Source organism: Myripristis murdjan, chromosome 10 (assembly GCF_902150065.1).
Source record: "Myripristis murdjan chromosome 10, fMyrMur1.1, whole genome shotgun sequence".
NCBI classification, from domain to species: Eukaryota; Metazoa; Chordata; class Actinopteri; order Holocentriformes; family Holocentridae; genus Myripristis; species Myripristis murdjan.
This window is the reverse complement of record NC_043989.1, coordinates 19,692,667-19,715,663: the sequence shown is the minus strand read 5'-3', so window position 1 is coordinate 19,715,663 and position 22,997 is coordinate 19,692,667. Positions and strand designations below refer to the sequence as shown.

The window sequence follows — 22,997 nt, the reverse complement described above, 5'->3', positions numbered from 1 at the left end:
GATGTGCGTAATGAAGGAAAAAAAAAACACACACACACATATACCAAAAGAGAATTAAGTGAACGACAGTGCAATCATTTTAGTCACTGGTTTATTTTTAAGTTCATCACATGGCAGATAAGTTTGTCTACATAGTGGCAAGGTCAAACCACAGGATGCACAGTGGGGCTGGAATGGTCATACATTTTAAAAGTCAAAAGCAGCCGTATTCAATCAGTTTTTGTGTTTTACTTGGTGCAGAATTTCATGCTTATCCCGCACAGCTAGAGCGGGGACCCACAAACGCATGGAACAAGCGTGCTATACAAAAATAGAAAATAAAAGTAATGTCATAAAAACCTATATGGGCATAATCCCACCCTTCCGTGCAATGCTTTCAGAGGCCGGCGGTACAACTCAAATGTAATGGCGTCAGAGTGCCAGAGAAGATAGGTGGGGATGAAAAACACAATCCCACAATTCATTTTCTCAGGTTGAGTACATTTTTGAAGCCGCAAGGAGGGATGCAAGCCTCCTCTAAATTGCCTTTGATCTTGTTGTAGTGGGAGCTGTGCTTCTGTAGAGGGCAGGCTTCTGAAAGCATTGGTTCACTGTTGCATCACCACCAGTTACAGCCATCATAGATTATATCATCCACTCCTTTTTGATGTGTTTCTTGGTTTGTGTGTGTCTAAGTGAGCGTCACCCGTATATGTGTGTGTGCCATCTCAGGAGTTGTTGTGTGTTGCGGCAGGTTTGAAGCGAGGCCCATGAAGGGCAGCTCTTCAGCGACTGATCACAACACAAGTGGGCAGTGGTCGCAGCCTGTGAAATGAATAGATATGCGACAGGAGAATAAATGAGTTTCTGATTCATTTCCTCTGTCGGATGAAAGCAGAACAAATGCTGAGTGCTTGTTCACAGAGGCGAGGGGGCGAGGCTGAGTGAACGCTGAAGGTCTCTCCGGCAGCACATGCCCAGCTGAGGTCCTCCTGCTTTAAGAGGTTGGATCTATATCTCTGCAAAAACAGAACAGCAAATGTGAGCGCCACCACAAATGTGAGAGAAGGAGATGGAAATCTTTTTTTTTCTTCCCCTCCCCTCATCCTGAGCTGTTGTAACCACAGCCAGCCCAAACTGTTTCACTGTGCCTGTCCTCTTGAGAGCATTCTTCAAAAGTACAAAGTCAGAGACACCGCGAAAAATACGTAGAGTGAATATATATGATGCAGCACCTCTGAGGCTCTCCATCTTGTCTCTCTCATTATTCTGTAGGACGTTATAAACAAAACAACCATAAAAATTCTCTGACAGGAACATGAGAAGCATGATGAGCAGATTTGCACTCCCTAGTGTTACGTAACAGATTTCTCTCCCTCTCTCTCTCTCTCTGTCTCTCTCTCTCTCTCTCCCTCTCTCTCTCTCTCTCTCTCAGACACGGAGCTTTGTGTTCTATAAGTGGCTCGGTTATAAGAGGGAAAGTGAATAGTTGCTTTTCATGTGGTTAATGTACAAAGTAACTGGTGGTTTTCTTTCACTGTGAAATCCACTCCCCATGGAGAAGCAGTGTTATCATTAAAATGGCTGGGATTTTGCCAGCCCTCAGGTAAACCTTATATAAAAGGAGAGTGTTTGATGCACATTATTTCCTCACAAATTAATTGAGCGCCCAGCCCTTCTTCTGTATTGTAAATCTATGATGATAAAAGCCACAGTTCTGGCTTCAATGCAGCAACACCACCACCTAACATCATTCGCTTTTCTTTTTTTTTTTTTTCTTTTTTTTTTTTGGCTACAACTCCTGGGGCTGTTTCAGCATCAGAAATTATTCATGTCTTTACTGCCTAGATAAAAGTCTTTGACAAAAACTGTGGGTAGTTATTGTTCCACTGAAGCTATCATAATTAGAACAGAGCAGAATAATATTTTTTTGTAGCTCGTTGTGAGACGCAAAGGATGCAACAGCCGTCCTTCGTCCATCGTCACAAAAGGCTCTTTTTCTTCGTTTCATTTGTAGAGGAAATAGGGTTACTCAGCATGTTTCTGCTTAGCACGAAAAGCTTTTTGGATCCGCTGTGTTGCCAGGGATGACTGAAAGGGGTAAAGGGTGCACTCCAAATGGGAAAGTTGCTTGTAAGATGTGAGCATGGATAAAAACACAAATTCTGTGCATGTCTCTGCAACGACTATGTACTGGCACAAGCCTGTTTTGGAAGAATACGATTTTGAGCTTCCCTACGGCACATTTACCCTCATGGATGAACCCACAGATGAATGTGATAAGCATACCTGGCCTTCTCCATGGTGTCCTTGGCCAGGTAGATGTACCAGTAGATTAAGTTGAAGAGTGCAAAGGTCAAGGGGAAGAGGACACGGGCATACTGGTCGATAGGACTGGTGCCAGCCAGCTGAGGGATGGGGGGAACAGCTGAGCCCTGCTGGAGGAAGATGGGCACTGGCGGAGCGTCCCCTGGCTCGCTGTGGCACACCGAGTGGTTCCTCTTCTTCAGGCCTCCTCTGTGGCTGCTGTCCAACTGGGGGGAATCAGATGGTGGTGAGGGGAAGTGGAGGTTAGATTTGGGTTTTTTGGTGATCAGTGGAGTACAAGGGTGAACTGAGTCATGTCAAATGTAAAAAAAAAAAAAAAAAACAGGCAGAATGCATCTATACACATCATGATGTACCTGCCGGTGATTTTCAACTACTGGTGCACGAGGGTGGTGTATGCAAGGCTGCAGGTGATGTTCGTTCCCATGGGAGCTCTCTCAAATGATGTGTGCCAACATCCCTATAGAGCGCAGCAGGTAGTCTGCCCGCTGCCCATAGGATGTGAGATTATGCACCGAGGAGCGCTGTAGTTGTGCTCTGTTCTCACAATGAGGCTATTTTTAAAGCATCTAACCACGAGCCCTACACGTGAGACACATCCCAGGGGGACGCGGTGGTGGCTTACTGTATTAGCATAAAGCATACAGCTACCTTTACAAAGAGATGAGAACACGACAACTGTGCGTATTACTATTTAATGCGGGGCGCACTTGAATGGGAAGAGGCAGGATGACTACTTGGAAATGCATGGAAAAAAACACATTTCTTTCTATGGCACGATTTCGTTCTCTGAATCTGAATCGGAGGCAGCTGGCTTCGTTTTCATCATCAGCGCTCAATATCAGCACATCAAACTCCCTCCAATACAGAGGAGATACAATAACTCCATTCACCATTACCGTCAGCCATGTAAATTCATTTGACATGCCATGTGATACAAATCACGCCAGTGATGCTTCAAGTGATAGCAAAAGCTGTCATTGCTGAACCGGCTGCTTTCACATGCACTATTTTGCATCCTCAAATAAATTAGCAAGGATGCCTGCAAACAGCACCTGTGCCAACTCCAGTCAGTTCTCACAGTAGTCCCTCTGGCTGTATAGATATATGTTATACATATTTATACCCTGAAAACCAACGCATTATTATTTTTTTTTTCTATTATTGACTTCTGCAGCTTCCTATCAGTGCAAACTGGCTACATCAAAGACTCATGTGCATACTGCATGGATAAGATACCCATTTCTTGCATTGCTATTTTTCTTAACTGCTTTTACTTTTATATATTTTTACATACAACTTATATTGCTGGATGCCACTTATGCACAGCTTTCTTTCTGCACTATCTTCAAAAGAGACCTATTCCCTAAATTTCTATATGATGATGATGAAGATTATCATTATTGTTGTTCTTATTCTGCTTATTCTTGTTGTTATTGTTGTTCTTCTACTCCTCTCTCTGTTTTGTTATAATCACGTGACAGACTGTATGGAAGTAATTTATCACATCAAATTCCCTACATGTGCAAACTTGCTTAACCAGTAAAATGAATTGTGACTCTGATTCTGCAAGAGGGCAAAGTGGCCACAGCAAAATAGACATAGCAGGGAGGTGGGACCTTCAAAGTAAAGGCAATAGCACACACTAAGGTGATCCTCATTTATTTGCCTGGCATGTTTTGACACTAATGCAAAAGTAAAGAGCAGGCCGCAGTTCCAATGCAAAATTTATTGAAACAACATAACCGATGTATCAGCCTTTACTTTTGAGGACTTTTTTCCTGGCCAGCACCAATAATCTATAATAAAAAGTATATTACAGATTAGATTAGAGTATACCTTAAATTTGATTATATTAGTATAGATTAGATATAGAGCATGCAATAGATCAGTGGACGGCACCTCACCAATCTTGGTGTGCGTTTCCTGCTTTTGTACTGATCACTAATGACCCAGTTGGAAACTTACATTTTAATTTATGTTACATCATCTATATGGAGTACGCTGCTCACCGAAATGGTGTCTTCATCATCACTGCCAGTGGCCAACACCTCAAGCTTGTCTTGTCTGGCTTTTCTCTTCTTCAGACGGTTGGCCTGCAGGGTGGCGAAGTAGTTCACTGCCGCAAACTCGATGAGAGCCGAGGCCACGAAGGCAAAACACACAGCGATGAACCAATCCATGGCTGTGGCATAGGCCACCTTGGGTAGTGACTGACGAGCACTGATGCTCAGGGTGGTCATGGTCAGCACAGTGGTGATGCCTGGTGGAGGGCCAACAATGACAGTGACATGTCATGACACTTAAGACACACAAACACACACACACTCACTCACACACACAGCACCCATAAATGTCCCAAATGTTTTTTTTTTTGTTTTTTTTGTTTTAAAGAATAATAATAATTGCCAAGAGGTGCTGAAACATTTCCAGGGTTATAATTTTGAGTTGCAGAATTAATATCAGTTTTCCAATAAAAGCTGTTCACAACATAAAGCATTGCACGGTGCATTGGAATTTTAAAACACTAATGATGAACATCATTATTTTGGACTTGATATCACTCTAGGAGATGGAGTGAGTATTGTTTATGTAGCTATTATGTAAATAACAGGCATGATTAGCACATGTTGCACTGATTGCAAAATACGCCTCATAAGTTAACAGCACTCAGAGAGCTACAGAGAGGGAGGGAGCCAGTGACGGAGGAGAGTGCAGCGTACCAGCAACCGTGCGTGCAGGGACAGACTCCTTGTTGATCCAGAAAGAGACTTGTGACAGCACGACAACCATGATAAGGGGGACGTAGGTCTGGATGAGGTAGTAGCCCAGCTTCCTCTGCAGGTGGAAGTGGACCACCTGCACAGAGTAGTGACCTGCAAGATAAACACCCGTGGCAGAGAGCAGCTGTGACAGACAGAGCAGGGTGGCTGTGGCACAGGACGGGCGCCCTTGCCTGCCCTTGAAATGGAGCAGCTGCTGAAGAATCTGTAGATATATCACTACCATTAGGACGGGAATAGCCCACTACCGAGAGACGGCACGTCAGAGACGAGAAGGAGGGAAGAGCGAGAAAGAGAGCAGGGGGAAAAAGAGGGATGTAGGGAGGGAGGGAGAGAGGAGGCAGCACAAAATACATTTCGAAATGGGATATAGGCAGGGGGAGGAGAAGAAAGATGGGATGAGAAAGGGGAGGGGGGTGTCACTGTGTGTAACAGTGCTCTGCTCTGTCTCAACACATGCATTCACAGAAAGAAACACACTCACATGCACACACACACACACACACAGGTTGTCTATCTCTCCCATTTTCTCTCTGTCAAGTTTCCTCCCTCTCTCTGTTACGCTAAATGAGTAACAGCCCAATGTTTTGGAGCATGCCTCATCACCCACCCACTCCTCATTTCCAGGAATCTGCTCGGTCTAGAGCAAGGGGGAACTACTCTTTTTACTAGCGAGAAGGAGAGGGAAAACACACTCCCTCTCTCTCTCCCTCTCTCTCTCTTACTCCATCCCTGCTCTCTGTCGAGTGCATTCACCAGGCTTTAAACCCTATAGTTCTTTTTAAAGGCAGACCGCACGCATTAGGCCTACCACTTAAGCATCTTAGATGGCTGCTCAAGGAAATCTGTGCTCTTACAAGAGTAACTGTATCGGGCTACTTGCGGGGGAGTAATGGACACTGGTGCACAATTTGGAAAGGCTTTTTTGACCGCTATCTACTCTCAGATCCATCTGCTCGTGAGAGAGTTTCAAATTCAAGCACTGTCTCCTGCAACGTCTAGTCAGTGGAAGGCACGTCTCATGTACAGTAAATAATACAAGCACAGTGTTTCTAAGGGCAGGGTATTTTGTTGTGAATGCGATCACAGACTGAGCTTTACCTGTGTTTGATTTGAAAACCTCACTGGACAGAGTCTGTCCCACCAGGTCGTACTGCAGCAGACTCATGGACTCCTTGGGACAGTCAACAGACGCGACGAGTCCCTTCCTCCAGGTGAACACTATTTCGCTGTTGGTGTAAGCGTCTGAAATAGCAAAGATAGCACTTTCAAAACGGGTTGAAAATATATTGATATTATATTGATATTACATGTATTAAGGGCTGCATTGAAGTAGAGTGATAAAAACTTCTTTATCAAAAACCTTTCGTGTGTAAATATCTAATGAAATCACCAATATTGATCCATACAACATTGTGACAATATCAAGGTATTCAGTCAAAAGTATTGTAATATTTGATTTTGTACATACCGCCCAGCTCTACTTTCACAAGCCCCTCAGATTTTGGCAGCATGTATTAATCTGGATATTATCATTTGAGTGCACATCTCTCCTTTGGTTCATCAGCATGAACTCAACTTTGAAATGTTAGATTGGCTGTACTCACAGCTTCCAAATCTGAGAGGACAGGCATGGCCGTCCATGGGGAAATCCACCAGCCTCATCGGACATTCTGCGCTGATTGTCAGTCTAAGACGGAGAGGACAGACACAGAGATCAGTCTCAGTTCATAAATTTTAAGATAAGTGAGATAAATGTACCTTTGGCATTGAAACGTTATTCTACTTCTCGAGTCACAGAGCCCATTCTTTATACGGGCCTGTATGACTGATAAGGCCATTTGTGCGAAAGACATCCTCATCAACAGGACGGTCACTGGGCCAATACAAAGTGTCAACGCTGTCCCGGATCACCTCATGGTGTAGAGGACGGTTCCGTTCTGCATGATGCGGAAGAGCTTGTTAGGTGTGGTCATGTTGTGGGAAAGGGATTTCTTGGAGTTTCGGAAGAAAGTGTCCGGGGTCCAGATCTTGTCCACCATGAGGTTGTTCAGTCGCAGGATTTCAGTGGGGCCCTCGAATTTCAGCCGCTCGTCCACCCACATCTGACGGAAGAACATGTCCATGGTGTACTCCTGCCATGTGGACATAAGGCTGGACAGTTAGCGGAGGCAGCAGCTGATCCGAACCTTCAACTCAAAAGTCTACTGCTAAATCTACATCTCCACACCCTCAGTCCCAAATCGGCTGTGATATTCATTCCTCAACACGTCCAACTTAAATTTCCACGGCAAATCCAATGCAATGAATGGCTAGGAGAGATGATGAGGCAATGATGGATGCCACTCATCCCAGATAATCATTAATCAATCCATTCAGCCATTCCCTCTGTCTGACATGTTGTCATATTGATTTAGAGGCCAACAATAATGGAGTTATAGGGCCGGTCAAACAGATTAAAGCTCATTAGATGGTCTAATGGCAGATTGCCCATAAGGCAGGCATTCAGTGGGCACTGACGCTCAGTCATTTCTCAGTCAATATGCCGACACATGTACACACACTTCAATTCTCAACACACAGAGAAACATCTTACCATTTCAACGTCTGAGACAGGTCCGAAGCTGGTGACAAAGATGTCTGTTTTCACCTCTGTAACACTTCCTGTGGAAGAAATGAAGGGATAATACAAGACTTTACAACACATACAATATCATTAGATACACAAATACAGGCAGCAAGTCCTGAAATTGATACTGCATGTCTATAAATAAATCACTGTTTAACTGAGGTTACAATTAATGGCTGATCTCATCTTAACAGTCAGTATCAGTCCGGCTTTAATCTTCAATCTGACCCTGAAGGGTGGATGCAGCCACCGGTAAGTACATTTATAGGCTACAGCATTTTACTGCAGGTTTGAAATGCTGGCAGTTTACTGGAAAAAAGCCCATTTTGTGAAAATTTACTCTATTACTGCACTACATTTCAGATGGAAATACAACACTGTACTTTTTATTGTAGCACATGGAACTGATTGAGAATGAGGTTTTACATACAAACCATAAACTGGGATGCACTGTTAGAGTTGTAATTAGCCAATGGTATGTGAAGTAGTTATTATAACATTAAAATACCTCTTACAGGTTAATGCACTGATAATTTCACACTGACAGGAACCATTCTTCACAATGCACTGATACGTCCAGTGAAGTCAAGAATGTGAACACTTGTTCCACCACTGACCTCCAGACCCAGGCCGCAGTCTGTTGTCATATCCATCCAGAAGTCGATCCAGAATGCGAGTGATGTTGTCTGAGTAGACCTTTTCATTCCCAAACACATTTCCTAGACTGCAAAGGGAACAGACCATACTTGTGAAAGTGCATCACAGCATGTGTGTGGACACTGATTGAAATTGGACTTACTTTGCCCACCAGATACAAGTGATCCAAATCAGAGTCAAGGCGGTCATTCTTGGCAGCAAGGATCACCAGCTTTCCTGTCTTCAGCGCTATGAGCAGGTCATACTTATGAGTCTGATGCAAGAAGAGTTCAGGCAAAAAGAGCAAGAGTCTTCACCGGTGTCGTTAAAGTGAGAGACTTATGTTTGAAGCCAGGAGTGGTTGGAACAGTGTAGTAATCTAATTAAAGGATTAGTAAATCCACTCCATTTTTAGACAAACAGGAACCAACTTCAGTAGTAGCCAAACTGAAGCATAACTAAACACTGAAATTAGTGCAACACATTTATTAACGATGATGACTCTAACGGTGACAAAATTCAGTCGTGTTTAGGCTACAGCTCAGCAAAACTACTTCACCATGTCACGATTTTGGGGTCTTTGTAGTTCATGTCTCCACCCAGCAGATGGCGCTGCAGTGGCGAGGTTACCCACAACCGGGAAATGACACACTGTAGTGCCAGAAGAAGAAGAGGAAGAAGAAGAAGACAGGAGAGTTTGTAGTGTAGTTCGGCTCATGTCTGGAGACAGCACAGTAAAACGCTTCAGTAACAGTTTAATCAGGTTATATCCTATGCAGCAGTCTTGTAAAAGCGGCTGGCACATAGATACAACACTGCAGGTTTGATAGTTAAACCACCGCCGCAGGCTAGCGAGCTACACGCTGGTCCAAGTGTCCGCCACCCGGTGAGGAGCCGCAGCATGTCGGTCCACTTCGAGGAGAGGAGCGGCGTGGTCCCCTGCAAGACGCCCTGGGGCTCCTGGTACCAGACCATGGAGGAGGTCTTCATCGAGGTGGAGGTGCCTCACGGGACGTCCGGCAAAGAGATCAAATGCAACTTGGGCTCCAAACACATCGAACTGTACGTCAAAGGAAAGGAGGTGATCAAGGTATGGACGTGCTGTGGACAGGTGACAGGAGCTCTTTGGACACCCTAACCCTCTGTCTACGTGGTTCCCATTTCAGCGGATTAACCCTCCCCTTATGCATCAAAGTTCATGTGGGTGACAGGTTTTTCCCTCCCAGATTAACTGTCAGTGGTTCTGGCACCACTACAGGCGTGGCTGTGTTTGGTGAGGGCCCTAAAGCAGAGGGAAGACTATAAAACAACCAAAACAATTTAGAGAGGACAATGCACATTGATTGAACATTGACACACAAATGTGTGTAAAATGTTAATATCACTTTATACGTTTTATACAGTTTAAAAATCCTGACCTCAGAGAAACACTGGTGGGTATACAACATTCCAGGACATTGAAAACATCATCATGTTCATTTCATGTTCACCCACTTGTCTCCATTAACTTAGGAAAAGTTATGACATATGAAGCCAAAAAAAATGATGTTGATAATGTGTGTAGAGATGTTAAACATGAAATGGGATCAAACTCGACCCCAAAAATAATAGGAGGATTAAAAATTGACAAGGGCAATATATTCATTCTGTAAGTGTGTGTGTGTAACTTTTTCATTTTGACTGTTGAGTATTTGTGGTACGATACTGAGAAAACAGTGGGTGTGAAAATGCAGAATACTACACTCACTGGTGTAATTCACAAGATTAACCTGGCGTCCTTCCAGTGCACTCTGCTGAAAAGGTCTGCTTTATTGGGAAAGCAGGAAGATCGGGAAATGCAAAGGCCTTCCTGCTCTGAAGTGGCTCACATCACTTTCCCTTGAGCAAACACAGCAGCAGGACTCTGCTGCTTTCCCCCAAAATCATCACCAAAGTGCTCATTGAAATGAAGAAGGAATGTTACTAAGATGCAGTGTAATCGAGCCCATCTCATAAAATGCTCAAATATTGTTTTCTGCACAGATCTCACTGAGTCATGACAGTTTTGGCTGTCCTGTGGACAAATAACCGCACTCACAGTCTTTTTATGTGCTTCCAGGGTAAATTATTTGGCACAACTGTTTCTGACGAGGGCACATGGACACTGGGTAGGTTGCATCCTTAAGAATCATTCAACTTACCACAGACTTGTTTGGATTTATTGGTATGAATCCCACTCTCACTTTACTCCTGTTTTGTGTTTTTTTTTTTTTTTTTTTGTTGTTTTTTTTTTTACCTCAGAGGATAAGAGTTTAATTCGCATCATCCTGATGAAGACCAACAGAGAGGCGGGGAACTGCTGGGCGTCGCTTCTGGAGGGGGAGTACGCTGCAGATGCCTGGGTCCAGGACCAGATGCAGAGGAAGCTGACACTGGAGCGGTTCCAGCGGGAGGTGATTTCACATCCAAATAAAACGACACGGTGCACGGAAGTTTGCAAGACAGTGCCTGAACTGACAAGGCTAGTGTATCATAACACATCACTTTCAAAACCTTCCCAGTGGTTCTCGCAGGCTCAGCAGTGAAATGTAATGGTCGGCCTGGGCAGTAAATTGATATTATACCAATATTGTGATATGATGCCACATACTGTCAGGGATTTTGGACATTGGAATATCGTGATATGGCTTAAAAGTCTGCATTTCAGCAAAGAGGTGCATTTTTCTCTACGTAAGTGTTTTAGCTGTTTTATTCACCTCTACCTGCTTGGTCATCATATCCACATTGTCTTATAAAATACCAATACATCTTTTTTCCCCAACAGCAGTCATTTTGACATGAAATAACATTAATGAAGGTTCTCATCCATTTTAAGTGTAGCAGAGCCCTTCCTGTGAGGCACCAGGACCGTGACTCTGTTAGACTTACATGGAATGAAACCTCAGTTAATGGCATTAGTAGCATCTGTTTACCTGCCACAGGTTCTATCTCTTAAATATTTGTCAAAACGACTGCTGTGAAAAAGCTGTGTCATTGTTACATAATAACATCGACACTGAAGTACTGATGTTTGGCTTTGTCGGTATCATCCAGCCCTTGTTGATGGTGTGGATCAGGGATGTGAATCATAGCTTTATGTCGATGCCAGGCTTTGAGAAGTGTCGCCAGTCACTGCGTTCTCCACTGATGCCTCTCCTCTCTGACAGAACCCTGGATTTGACTTCAGCGGTGCGGAGATCTCGGGGAACTTTGCTGGCGGTGGTCCAGACTTTTCCAGTTTACAGAAGTGACTGTTGCAGTGATGTCTAAAACCTGCTACATGCTGGAGATGTTACCCCGACTCTCCGACTTTACCCGGGAACATTCATGGAATACAGGTGAAGTGGAATTACTGGACTTCCTGCGAGGACAAGCGGGACAGATTTGCCTTTCTGCAAACTGGGGATACGGGCCATCTAAGAGGCTTTGTTTTCAAAGTAGGAGCCATAATTTTTAACAGTGCAACCTCACAGCCTGCCTTCTCATCTAGCATTTTTAAGCTGGTTGTCAACCGATTTCTTTTTTTTTAAATCCAGTTTTGGAAGCCAGCATCGTTGATGACAGAAGTTGATATGAAACTTGTCTTGCATTTACAATAAGCCTTTGACATGTGTTGTGGTTTAATAATGTAAACAATGCACTGGCAGCAACTTTTCAATAAAGTTTTATTGAAAGGTCCAAGAACATAGGTTAACCAGACGGTGTATTCAGTTAGCCATTTTAAATTTTGAGAACTCACATTTCTATTACCAAAAGAAACTGCTTCTAAGTCAACAGACAGTGAAATTGGCAAAGTAAATACAATACAAATTCCACACTGGAATTCCATTGCTAGGACCAATTTTAGTTTTTGGTGTTCTCTGAATTGTTGCCAACTGAGATCATTTTAATCATGGTGGTTATTCTCTTGGTGTTCACAAATAAAGAATTATTAGTAAAAACAACTCATCTGTAACCGCTGATGGTAAAGCTAATATTTCAGCTCAAAGAGTATGGCTTTCACATGAGTTAGCCATACACGCCAGGATCATCACTAGTTTCACCTCAGTGGAGAAAACCAGAAGCGCCTTGCCGTATCAAAATAAAAAAACAAAAGTTTTCATCACCTTGGGTAGGAGTGTGCATTCAGGACAGTTTAGCGACCTAGGGTGGAAGTTAAGGATTTTGGGCCCGATTTCTTGGTTCCATTTTTGCTGTTCACAAAATCCTTCTCCCTCCTCTTCCACATAGTGGACTGAGGACCTAGGTGGTTCTATACTTATTTGCTTAAAACCAGCAACCCGTTCCAGGGAATACCTATGTACCTCGGTACGGATTTAAACAAGAACATACTGTACACTTGTGCAAGCAATTCAACCAGGAAAATAAAACCTTGCAAGATGTTGGCGGATAAACCTATTTGACAGATGTCACACATTCAGCTCGATGAAAGCAAGATAGCAAAGGAAAACGTTTTTGGCTCTTCCTTAAAGACCTCCATCATCTGTGATGAAAATCTGTAAGGAAAATGAGTGGAGGTGAAGGCGGGTGAAGGTGTGTACACCTTGTGCACACGGTTCACCCGTCTGTACCCCCCATGGTTTAGCAAGCTGACTCGGGTATGGTGGGAAGATGAGCGATCTTGTAGTAGCTGTGCTTCAGCTGACGTGCCGTTCTCCCCGAAATAATCCAGCGAAGTCTCTGGCTGTTAGGCTTCAAGCGCTTGGTGGTGGCGTATTCAACTAGGCATTTTCCGACCAGCTCCCGCACACAAACCAGGTCCCCATCTTTGATCTGCAACATCGTCAGAGGAAACAGCATTAATATCATGTGGTTCTGGCAGCACTTCAGAGTTTCTATTTAAAAAACATTTGCCAAAGAGCATTATCATCCACTTGTTCATCTGCGTCACACGTAATCCTGTGAATGCTCCCAAGAGACTCAATTCAACATCTTAATTAATGACTAACTTACCTAAATTTTCCATGAATCCTCACATTAGCGAGGTTATATAATGGCTTTGGGCTCTAAGACAACAAATCTACACCCAGCAGCTGTCAGTGTGAACACAGTTTTCGTGGTTCGGTGTGTGGTGACAGTCTGTACTCACATTCAGATGCTGCTGCAGGCTTTGCAGGGCCTCTGCTATTTTGTGGATGTGCTCAGGGTCATGCTGCTCCTGAGCTTCGAGACACAACAGTGCCAGGGCGAGCAGAGATGGCTGCGGAGGAAAAAAAAGCTTAGCTGCTTAATCATGAACTCAATAAGATTTGGGCTGCTAATACAGTCAACACTATTCCCCAGTTCTGTCCAAGAACACTGGCCTAGAAAACAACATGCAAGAGGAAATGTGCTGAAATAAGGAAACGGATATATTCACTGCTGTAAATGACTTAAATTCATGTTTGGCTTGGGGAAGAAAGTCCTCCAACACAAATGTCAAATTATTTATATTTCTAAAGTAGCACATTGCCTGATTTCACATAAAACATACAGCACAGTGAAACAGCTGGATTGCATTATTAAATGTTAAGTATAATAAAATATAATCAGTTTCAAATTAATTCTGGACCACAAGTAGGAATATGACATAATTTATACTAACAGGCAACCTTTTTTTTTTTTTTTTTTTTGTCTTACCTTAATTTTAGAGAAGACAAAGGAGCAGTGACAAGCTTTAAGCTGAGCCTCCAGCCTCTCAAGGCTCAGTATCTTCTTGCTGTGGGGGAAAAATATCATCAGTTTCTCCCATAAAATGAATGTCAGACAATTTGTGATATGATTTGTGTGTTACATAAATCTGTTCCACTTTAATTTACTGATTCAAATATGAGGACGGTGAAAAAAATGATTTTAACTGCAGTATATTTAGACAGGTGCAGTGAAATTTAGTGAATCCTTTGACACAGTGGGTTTTCAAACCTATGAAGTTGTCACATCCTGTCAGATAATCAAAATTATATTAAATCAAATTCAGCCGTTTTCCCCCCTACAAAAATTATTCTTTTTGGCTGGCGCTCTCTTAAAAGCCAGATATGAGAAGACACATTTTAGCATGGTGAATCTAATCTTAGCTGAGTCATGATTCAGCCCCGCAGGTTGATGTGACCGTTTGTCCTTACCTCTCAGCGTCGAGCTGCTCTTGGATGTGGCTATGGAAGAGGCGGAGAAAGCGCAGAGCTGTGGGGGCCTTCACTTTCCAGTAGAGCTTTTCCATGATGATCTTCTCCATTCGCATCATGTCCGAGACGGTGAAGCGATTCTGGCTGATGCGGATCAGGTCATTGGCCAGGGGCACGTTCCTCTCCTCTTCGGAGGACTTCACGGCGATGTAGAAGCAGCACAGGCCCACACAGGACAGGTGCTTCGGCTGGATCTGCAGGACAGGAAACAGCAGGGTATGGATTTACATGACACATTTGTGAAGAAAGACAAAGAATTTGATCTTTAAGAAATTCCTGGCATGATACAGCATCAACACACCTTCATCACAGAGAGGAAGCGATCCAGCAAGCTGACAGCCAAGGAGAACGTCTCGGCACTGAAACCAAAGAACCTGGTCAGAGAGAGCAGGTCCTTCACCTCGTACTCCCTGAGTCTGGTGGTCATCCTGAGACCGTTGTCGTGGGCCCCCTCGATGAGCCTGAGGCCAGTCAGCTTTGGCTGGTAGCGGCCCTCCTGATCAATCAGAGCCTTCAGCTGGGCTGCAAAGGGCAAGGGCCCTGCTCCTGTTGCTGTGTCAATCATCTGTGCAGACAAACAACCGTTCATGTTATAACACTGATCCCATGGCACCAGATCATATAATTCACTCTATTAGGTAGGTTCAAGGTCCAAGATAGCTAATAACATGAACACTAATCACTTGAGTTTCACTTTGATGCCAGACATTTTTTTTTTCCACACACTCGGTTTTCAGTTTTCTAAATCATGTTTGTCTCCTTTTGAGCTTAAATTCGTCGAGCGATAAATTAATAAAGGTTAACTCACAGAAAATGATAGTTTGCAATAAGAAAACGTTTGAAATTATGGACGCACACTGCTTAAATGTAGATGACACTCAGGAATGTAACCAAACGTGTAACCTATACCATAAATGCCTTCCCTTCCCCTGCCAGCTGTCACTGAACTGGCCCTGACTGGACTGGGAAAGGGGCGACAATAATATTGAAAACACGACGAGGACATATTTAAACATATTTGAACTACCATAATGTCGATTTACAATGTTATTAATACTATTTTATCTGTATAAAATCGGCATTGGTGTATTTAACTGAAGCGTTTATTCGCTTTTCAATAGGCTTTGAAGGCCCAGGCTCTTTCTAGAGGAGACCAGGCCCTGCGCCTTGTGCGTCAGCAGGACGGCACGGCACGGCGTCATGTCGGGACATGTTCCCTGCCATATAAGTCAATGGAGAACACACACAGACACACTTACCTACTGACAACAACAATATCAAGTACTACAGGCTATATATCCACACCACATTTTAAAATACACTGCTGGTTTAATAGGACACTGAAATTTTTAATGTACAACTTAAGCTGTTTGAAGAGGCCAGGAAATGACAAACTATGTTGAGGGACGTAAACATCGCTACAAACTAAAGCCAGCTATTTCCATTTCCAGTTATATATAAGAGCTATGGTCGACGTTACCAGCTAACATTTTTAAAAGAGTAAACAAACGGACATTAAAAAAAATAGCATATTTAATGTTAGATAGTTGGGAGATCGCTTACCTTGGCTGGTTGTATGCTAGCTTTAGTATTGTGGAAAAATGCAGTTCTGGTTTAAGAAAAGCCTCCACGCGTTTGGAGTTAAAAAATGAAAAACTGGTTTAAATAAAGAATAAAAGCGTCAGTATGAACTTTCTTAAAGAAAGTTTTAAGCATACGAAAATTTCCGCCTGTGCACACCCCCTACCCTTGGCGTAAGGCGAGGGAAAAGGGCTGTTGAAGTATTAATGCAGGCATAAGACCAAGCCCATGACCAAACATAGGAAGATTTCATTGGTCATCCAGGGACGAGATCCTGGCTTCCCGATTCTTATTGGATAAATCGCTGCTCATTCATGACTAAGTCCCACCTCTTATCAGCTGGAGGGCCAATCAGTGGAGGGGAGGCGGAGGGATGTGTCCCACAGTGACGTCCCAGTGGCTGAAATGTTTTACATCTTTGGTAAAGTGTAGTTGACAATATTTAATTACTTATACTCATTAACTCAGGTTACCTTTGGAGAAATGATCCATTCTGACTTAGAAATGCGCATTGTCTAGTTTGAAAAACTGCAGTGTAAAAAGGATACAGGCTAAGATGATTGGTCTAATTTAAACATTATATAGGCACAGTATAAATGAGTGGGACAATCTGATTATGAAAACAATATAGCGAATTGCTTTCCTAAGTACGTGTGGGACACGTGGAAGATTTTTTAGTTTTCATGGGTCGGGTGATACCAAATGGTGTCCCTGCATGCAATGACATTTTGTAACTCAGCACCCAGCCGCAGGTTTCCAGAACAGTCTGGAGCTTGAAGTGTGACCGTGGGAGTAGCTGGGGTCACTGGTTAGAGTGTGCTGGCTGTTTTCAGGTCACCACCAAATGCCTCCTCACGTTTAACAAGTGTAAAGACAAAGCCGAGTCTTCAGTAGAGTAACTCTTTATTACAACAGGAAATAACAAATACATAAGCAGGCGCACTTCCAACAGATGCGCCATTTGGATCATACTCACATTTAAAGACTTCATCTTGATTTTATATATCCCCAGTATTTGTAAATATGGCTGTCACAATAGTATAGATTTTCCATTTTTTTAACAGTTAAAAAAATCTATTCTGTTAAATGCCAACGCTGAGTCGTTGCTCTGATAGAGTTCTTGTTAAATAGTTTATTTGATCTAGCAATAGAACTATGTTTGATTTAAAGTGCTTATTATAAATAAATTACAATCCATGTAACCCTTTAAAGCAAAGTTATTTCACTTTATATTTTCACAGTGCAGATAAATTGTCACGAGTTAAAGACAACAAGCATAAAACAGCTGCTATAAGCACATTTAGCACAGAAACAGGAGGGTGTGTGGCTTCAGCATGAGCATCTTTAACACTTGTAGAGGAATTATGAGGGTTAAAAGCCATGCAGAAACCATGCTGGGAGAGCTGCTTAAAGCCTGAGGGAGAGCGTTTAGTGGACATGGAAGACTCCAGGTAACACTTCAAGGGAAGTCAGGACAGCAAGGAATATTTCTATTAAAAAAAATGTTGTTTGACACTGTAAAAATAGTACACTTGATTGTTAATCTGTAATCTTTGCTGTGGTAGAAAGTCTTCTAATTCAAATTCCTTCCTGAGGTTAAGGAGCAGGCAGATGGAAGGCTAAAGAAGCTATAAAAAGAAAGAAAAGTCATGTTATTAATCAGAACCATAGCCAATATCATAATAAAGTCAGACAGAGAAACTGAGTGCACAAACTTCATCTGCTACTACCTTGCAGAGGGAAAGACAAACAAGTTTGAGATTTACTACAATAAAACAAAATAAAACTTTAGTCTAATGGATAATGTTTACAAAAATGTGGTAGTGATGATTATGAGGCTCAAACATCAGAAAACCATGTTCCAGCATGTCATGATGACAACAGACCTTGTATGATATGCTTCAAATCATACAGGTGACAGGTGTGGTGGTTTTTCATACAAAACAGATAAAAATGGATTCAGGTACCTACAAAACAAAACAAAAAAATGAACAAGGTCTCTATTCTCTTTTGCATTGTAAGTGTTTATTTTAATTTAAAGGCAAAAGCAAAAAATGCTCTGCTTTCCAGGCTCACTGTAAGTCAGCTGTCTACAAAACAGTCTTTAGTTCATTTCTTTACAATTTTGCATAGACAATGGTAAGTCTCTTATTGCTAAAATACCTGAAAGTTATAAAAACAGATTAACTACGAATATTTCTATGTACAATAGACATTCTGTTATAAAAAGACAGCATTTGAGCAATTCAGCTTGTGAATTAGAAAAATCGACATAATTATGCATGTATAAGCACACACATATACGCAAATGCATAATTCCTGTACATATACACTATATGGACAAAAGTATTGGGCCACATCCACATCACACCTACAGGAGCTTTTATGACATCCCATTCTAAATCCATAGGCATAAATATGGAATTGGTCTGCCTTTGCAGCTATAACAGCTTCCACTCTTCTGGGAAGGCTTTCTACAGGATTTTGGAGTGTGTCTGTGGGAATTTTTGCCCGTTCATCCAGAAGAGCATTTGTGAGGTCAGACGCTGATGCTGGATCAGAGGGCTTGGCTAGCAACCTCCATTCTAGTTCGTCCCAAAGGTGCTGGATGGGGTTGGGGTCAGGCCTCTGTACGGGCCAGTCAAGTTCTTCCACACCAAACTCACCCAACCATGTCTTTATGGAGCTGCTTTGTGCCCTGGGGCTCAGTAATGCTGGAACAGAAAAGGGCCTTCCCTAAACTGTTCCCACAAAGATAGGAGCAGAGAATTGTCCAAAATGTCTTGGTGAGCTGAAGCATTAAGATTTCCCTTCACTGGAAGTAAGGGGCCGAGGCCAACCCCCATAAAAACAAGCCCATAGTATTATCCCTCCACAACACTTTACAGTCGGCACATTGCAGTCAGACAGGGAACGTTCTCCTGGCATTCACCAAACCCAGACTCGTCTATCAGATGGCCAGATAGAGAAGCGGGCGTGATTCATCACTCCACTGCTCCAGAGTCCAGTGGCGCCGTGCTTTACACCACTCCAGCCGACACTTGGCATTGTGCTTAGTGATGTAAGGTTTGCATGCGCCACAGGAGGTTTGGAGCTCTGCAGTTATTGAGTCAGCAGAGCGTTGGCCACTTTTAGGTACTACGTGTCTCAGCGCTCGGCGACCACGCTCTGCAACTTTACATGGTCTGCCACTTGGTGGCTGAGATGCTGTGCAATAATATCACTTACAGTCGACTGTGGAATATCTAGGAGGGAATAAATTTCACAAACTGACTTGTTGCAACAGTGGCATCCTATTACATTATTTTTACAGTACCATGCTCAAATTCAGTGAGCTTGACCCATTCTTTCACAAATGTTTGTAAAGGCAGACTGCATGGCTAGCTGCTTGATTTTATACACCTGTGGTAATAGGATTACATAAAACAGCTGAATTCAGTGATTAAGAGTTGTGTCCCAGTACTTTTGTCCATATAGTGTATATGCTAACCCACAACTGTCAGTTCACAGTCTGTATTTGAGGCCCTAGCTACATTCTTCTGTTGATTAAGACTAAGAGTGTTTCATGAGGAAACCACAACTTACAATTCCAGCAGCAGATGAACACACATTCATGACAAGTACATAAAACAACACAAGCTATGTTGTGATAACAGTCTATGGATTTGTTATCACATGTCTTGCAGCGTCAGCATCAGGGACAAATTATATACACTGAGCACAGCTACCTTTTTGATCCATAAGTACACAGTGGCTTATGACCGACACATCGCTCTGCCTCACATACATGCACTGTCACTGTGTCAATGAGTCCACACACACAATGTCAGTAAGTAATGTCAGATATAACAGTCACTTTTTCCCATGCTGATGGTAGACAAATTCTTGGTTTCCCTGGATGTTTGTTCCATAAATCAACTGAAAGGGAAAAAGAATGTAAGACAAAATATGGCAAAAAGAGGCTGTAATGTAGAAAGAATGGCACAAATAAAAAAAACAAATAAAGGTGAATGAGATGGGAATCCAACACTAGTCACAGCTTTTATTTTAAGCATCAACCGGCTTTCCATCCATCTTAGTCTTACCTAAAATTAGCATCTTTCAGAAAAGGCCATTATTCTCAAAACAGACTGACGCTTGTAACACAAATTATGCCAAACGCCACAGTAAAAATCTGTATCTGGGGAGTGCCAGTGTTATGTCCTTACGGCTGTTTTTACACAATGCAACTTTTGTGCAATTAGTTGCAGGTTGCAAAAGAAACTGGCTGTTGTTATGTCACCAGATTCAATCTGATCTTTTCAAATTATGATGCAAATGCAGTAATTGCTTTTCATTGGATGTTTCCACAACAGAGCTGCGACACAAATTAATTGCACAAAGCTAAAGTTGCACCTTGTAAAACCAGCCTCAAGTATAGATCAATGCATGGCCATTAAACTCACCTAACACCTTTGGCTCTCTTGATATTCTCTCATATGCTGTAGAGGGCACTATAGCTAATACAGACTGGAATTAATGGTGAAGTCAATGATGGTGAATGGTGTTGGATCCAGGCTTTTTATTTCCTTAGATTTCATCATTAAGCCAGCTTTGTCTTTGTGGATCTTTAAGGCTAATTTTAAGCTCCAAACTGCGTATGTGAATTTTGTGCATATATAATTCAACCAGCAAAAATTGTTAGTTACAAGTGAGATGTCTGAGTATCATCTGTGTGACATAGTGTGTGAGCAGCGGTAATACCAGTTGTATGTAAACAGAAGTGCCCCTGCCTGAGATGCAGTCTGGCAGGTCAGTGCGCAGAGACATAAGCATCAGGCTGTGTCATGCAAGCTGTGACCCCTCCTACTGTGTCTGGGCACACAATGTCAGCCTCAATCTGTCCATGTATCAGTTTCTGAGCCAACATGGCTCCTGGCAAGGTAACACAATCTCATTAGTCACATCCAACTCCTCCTCCCTCCGTCCAATCAAATCTGCAGAGACTGGCCAGCAGAATGAATGTCTGTGGCTTGTGGAGGGGGTTTAATGTATGTCATTTAACTAATAATCTTTGATTATCTTTAGAAAATTCAGTCTAAGAACTATTTAGTATATAAACACTGAACTCTGAAGCCCTGGGGGACAACAGACACAAAGGCAAATAAGACCTAAGAAAAGCAGACTTACTTTTTCTTGTCCTTGTCCTTCTTGAAGGGCTGTTGTGAGCAGCCCTGCAGGGCCTGGCCCATCAGCGTCTCCGCAGCCACCTTTCTTCTATTAAATGCGTTCATCTCCTCCTCCAGATCTCGTCTCTTCTCCTCCAGACTTCTCTTCTCTTCCATGTGTCTCCGCTTGAGCTGCTCGAACCTCTCATGGAGCTGGACAAGGGTGAAAGGGCAGGGGACAATGTAATACTTATAAAATATGGTGTCTTTTCTATCTATTGTCTATCCCCACTTACCTCTCTTTCTTTGTCTTTCAACTCTGCTTCAGTCTCTTTCACTTTGTTGACAAACATTTGTCTCATTTCTTCCTCTTTGCGTTGCAACTCCCCAAGGAACTCCCTCCTCTTGGCTTCATACATCTCCTGCAGGCTGAAGGCCAGAGTACAAAACAATGTCAGTTTAAAGCCTCCGCTCAAAAAGAATGATTCACTTACATGCCACAAAAACATGGATTTTCAGATGCCATCAATAATGTCATTACTTATTGTGGTTTTTGACATCACACAAGACCGGTGACTGCTATGAAGTGAGCTAAAAGTGCTTCACATCACAGCGATCCCTGTCTCACTCACCTGAAGGGCTGGGAGTCTGGGTCTGTGTCCCTGAACCCCATCTCCTCCAGCTTGCATCGCCGGTAGAGCTCATAATGTCTGGTGTGAGTTTGCTCTCTGAGATCCTCCATGTTGACTCTGAGCAGCATCTCCCTCAGCTTTAGAAAATCACAATGATTTTCATTCTCCACTGCAATAAAAGAGGCTTGCAATTTAGCAAGATGCACTCACTACAAACTCTGATGAAAACACTCTGCTTGCTGTGTTTACAAATGTAAAGTATGATGACATTAGCATTAGCATTTCTGTTAAAACATGCATAATTACACAGGGTGTTTACTGTGACATCTGTGCTATTTTAAGGGACTTTTATCATGGCTGTAATTGCCAAATCAATTCAACACAGTTGGACTTACCTTGTACTGATCCCCAGGGATACAGCCTCGCTCTCATGAACTTATTCCCCACTTTAACTTCCTCTACACTTCCCACCACAGCAAAGGGAATATGAGCCTGTAACATACAAACTTGTTTATCACCTGTTATAAAGTGACTAATAGTAATAATAGTGAGGTGAGCCCGGGAGGCTCAATCTAATATGTATATCACATGCTTCCAACTAGGCCTGGGCGATATGGACAAAATCAGTTACAATATTTCTTACGGAATATCTCAATGTCAACATTATGACAATATTGTAGGAATGGCTGTTTGTGCTTTCCCAAAATCTTCTTCACAAGGACATTTATGATATACAGTTATTCGCACAGTCATCAGTAATGTGGATATGAGCGAGCAGGTAGAGACAGATGATGCATCTCAACGTCAATGTCAATATTATGACAATATTGTAGGAATGGCTGTTTGTGCTTTCCCAAAATATTCTTCACAAGGACATTTATGTAATACAGTTATTCGCACAGTCATTAGTAATGTGGATATGAGCGAGCAGGTAGAGACAGATGATGCAACAGCTGGAAGAGTCTAAGCTCTGAAATTTGCCTCCCTTTATGGTAATGCAGCCTTTAAAACCAGTAGGACAACCCATATGGCATATCATGTATCATATTATGATATCCAAAATCCTAGACAATATCTAGTTTTATATCACGATATCTATGCAA

The 22,997-nt window shown here is 42.6% G+C and overlaps 4 protein-coding genes across 9 annotated transcripts in view; 1 reads left to right on the top strand and 3 right to left on the bottom strand.

The window, feature by feature from the left end:
- Nucleotides 1–74: 74 nt before the first annotated feature.
- Nucleotides 75–8,667, bottom strand: gabra6a (gamma-aminobutyric acid type A receptor subunit alpha6a). 2 transcript variants are annotated; one of them, XM_030061411.1, is made up of 10 exons: nt 8,519–8,667; nt 8,337–8,443; nt 7,687–7,754; nt 7,005–7,225; nt 6,698–6,780; nt 6,192–6,335; nt 5,031–5,183; nt 4,320–4,570; nt 2,269–2,513; nt 75–998 (listed from the first exon to the last, which is right to left on the bottom strand). In XM_030061411.1, the coding sequence occupies exons 1-10, from the start codon at nt 8,563–8,565 to the stop codon at nt 977–979; spliced, it is 1,341 nt and encodes a 446-aa protein (XP_029917271.1). In that variant the 5' UTR covers nt 8,566–8,667; the 3' UTR covers nt 75–976. The 2 variants fall into 2 exon arrangements, with proteins under 2 accessions (XP_029917271.1, XP_029917272.1); XM_030061412.1 differs by having other exon boundaries at nt 8,528–8,667.
- A 340-nt stretch (nt 8,668–9,007) lies between these two features.
- On the top strand, nt 9,008–12,167 carry nudcd2 (NudC domain containing 2). Its single transcript, XM_030061414.1, has 4 exons — nt 9,008–9,445; nt 10,454–10,502; nt 10,636–10,787; nt 11,541–12,167. The coding sequence occupies exons 1-4, from the start codon at nt 9,257–9,259 to the stop codon at nt 11,622–11,624; spliced, it is 474 nt and encodes a 157-aa protein (XP_029917274.1). The 5' UTR covers nt 9,008–9,256; the 3' UTR covers nt 11,625–12,167.
- On the bottom strand, nt 12,022–16,316 carry ccng1 (cyclin G1). The gene is made up of 6 exons (XM_030061413.1): nt 16,098–16,316; nt 14,836–15,099; nt 14,475–14,728; nt 13,993–14,071; nt 13,463–13,573; nt 12,022–13,146 (listed from the first exon to the last, which is right to left on the bottom strand). Exons 2-6 carry the CDS (start codon nt 15,097–15,099, stop codon nt 12,955–12,957), a joined length of 900 nt encoding a protein of 299 aa, XP_029917273.1. The 5' UTR covers nt 16,098–16,316; the 3' UTR covers nt 12,022–12,954.
- Nucleotides 16,317–17,001: 685 nt separating this feature from the next.
- The window catches only part of LOC115366328 (septin-8-A), a 9,804-nt gene continuing 3,808 nt past the window's right edge, over nt 17,002–22,997 (bottom strand). For 4 of the 5 annotated variants that reach the window (XM_030061690.1, XM_030061689.1, XM_030061693.1 and 1 more), the window contains 5 exons: nt 22,290–22,386; nt 21,895–22,063; nt 21,559–21,691; nt 21,285–21,475; nt 17,002–17,743 (listed from right to left, as the gene is read on the bottom strand). In XM_030061690.1, coding sequence (XP_029917550.1) covers nt 17,689–17,743; nt 21,285–21,475; nt 21,559–21,691; nt 21,895–22,063; nt 22,290–22,386 — 645 coding nt within the window. In that variant the 3' untranslated portion in view covers nt 17,002–17,688. Of the gene's footprint in view, nt 17,744–19,095; nt 20,034–21,284; nt 21,476–21,558; nt 21,692–21,894; nt 22,064–22,289; nt 22,387–22,997 lie in introns of those variants that run through there. The other variant, XM_030061691.1, reaches the window with a different exon arrangement.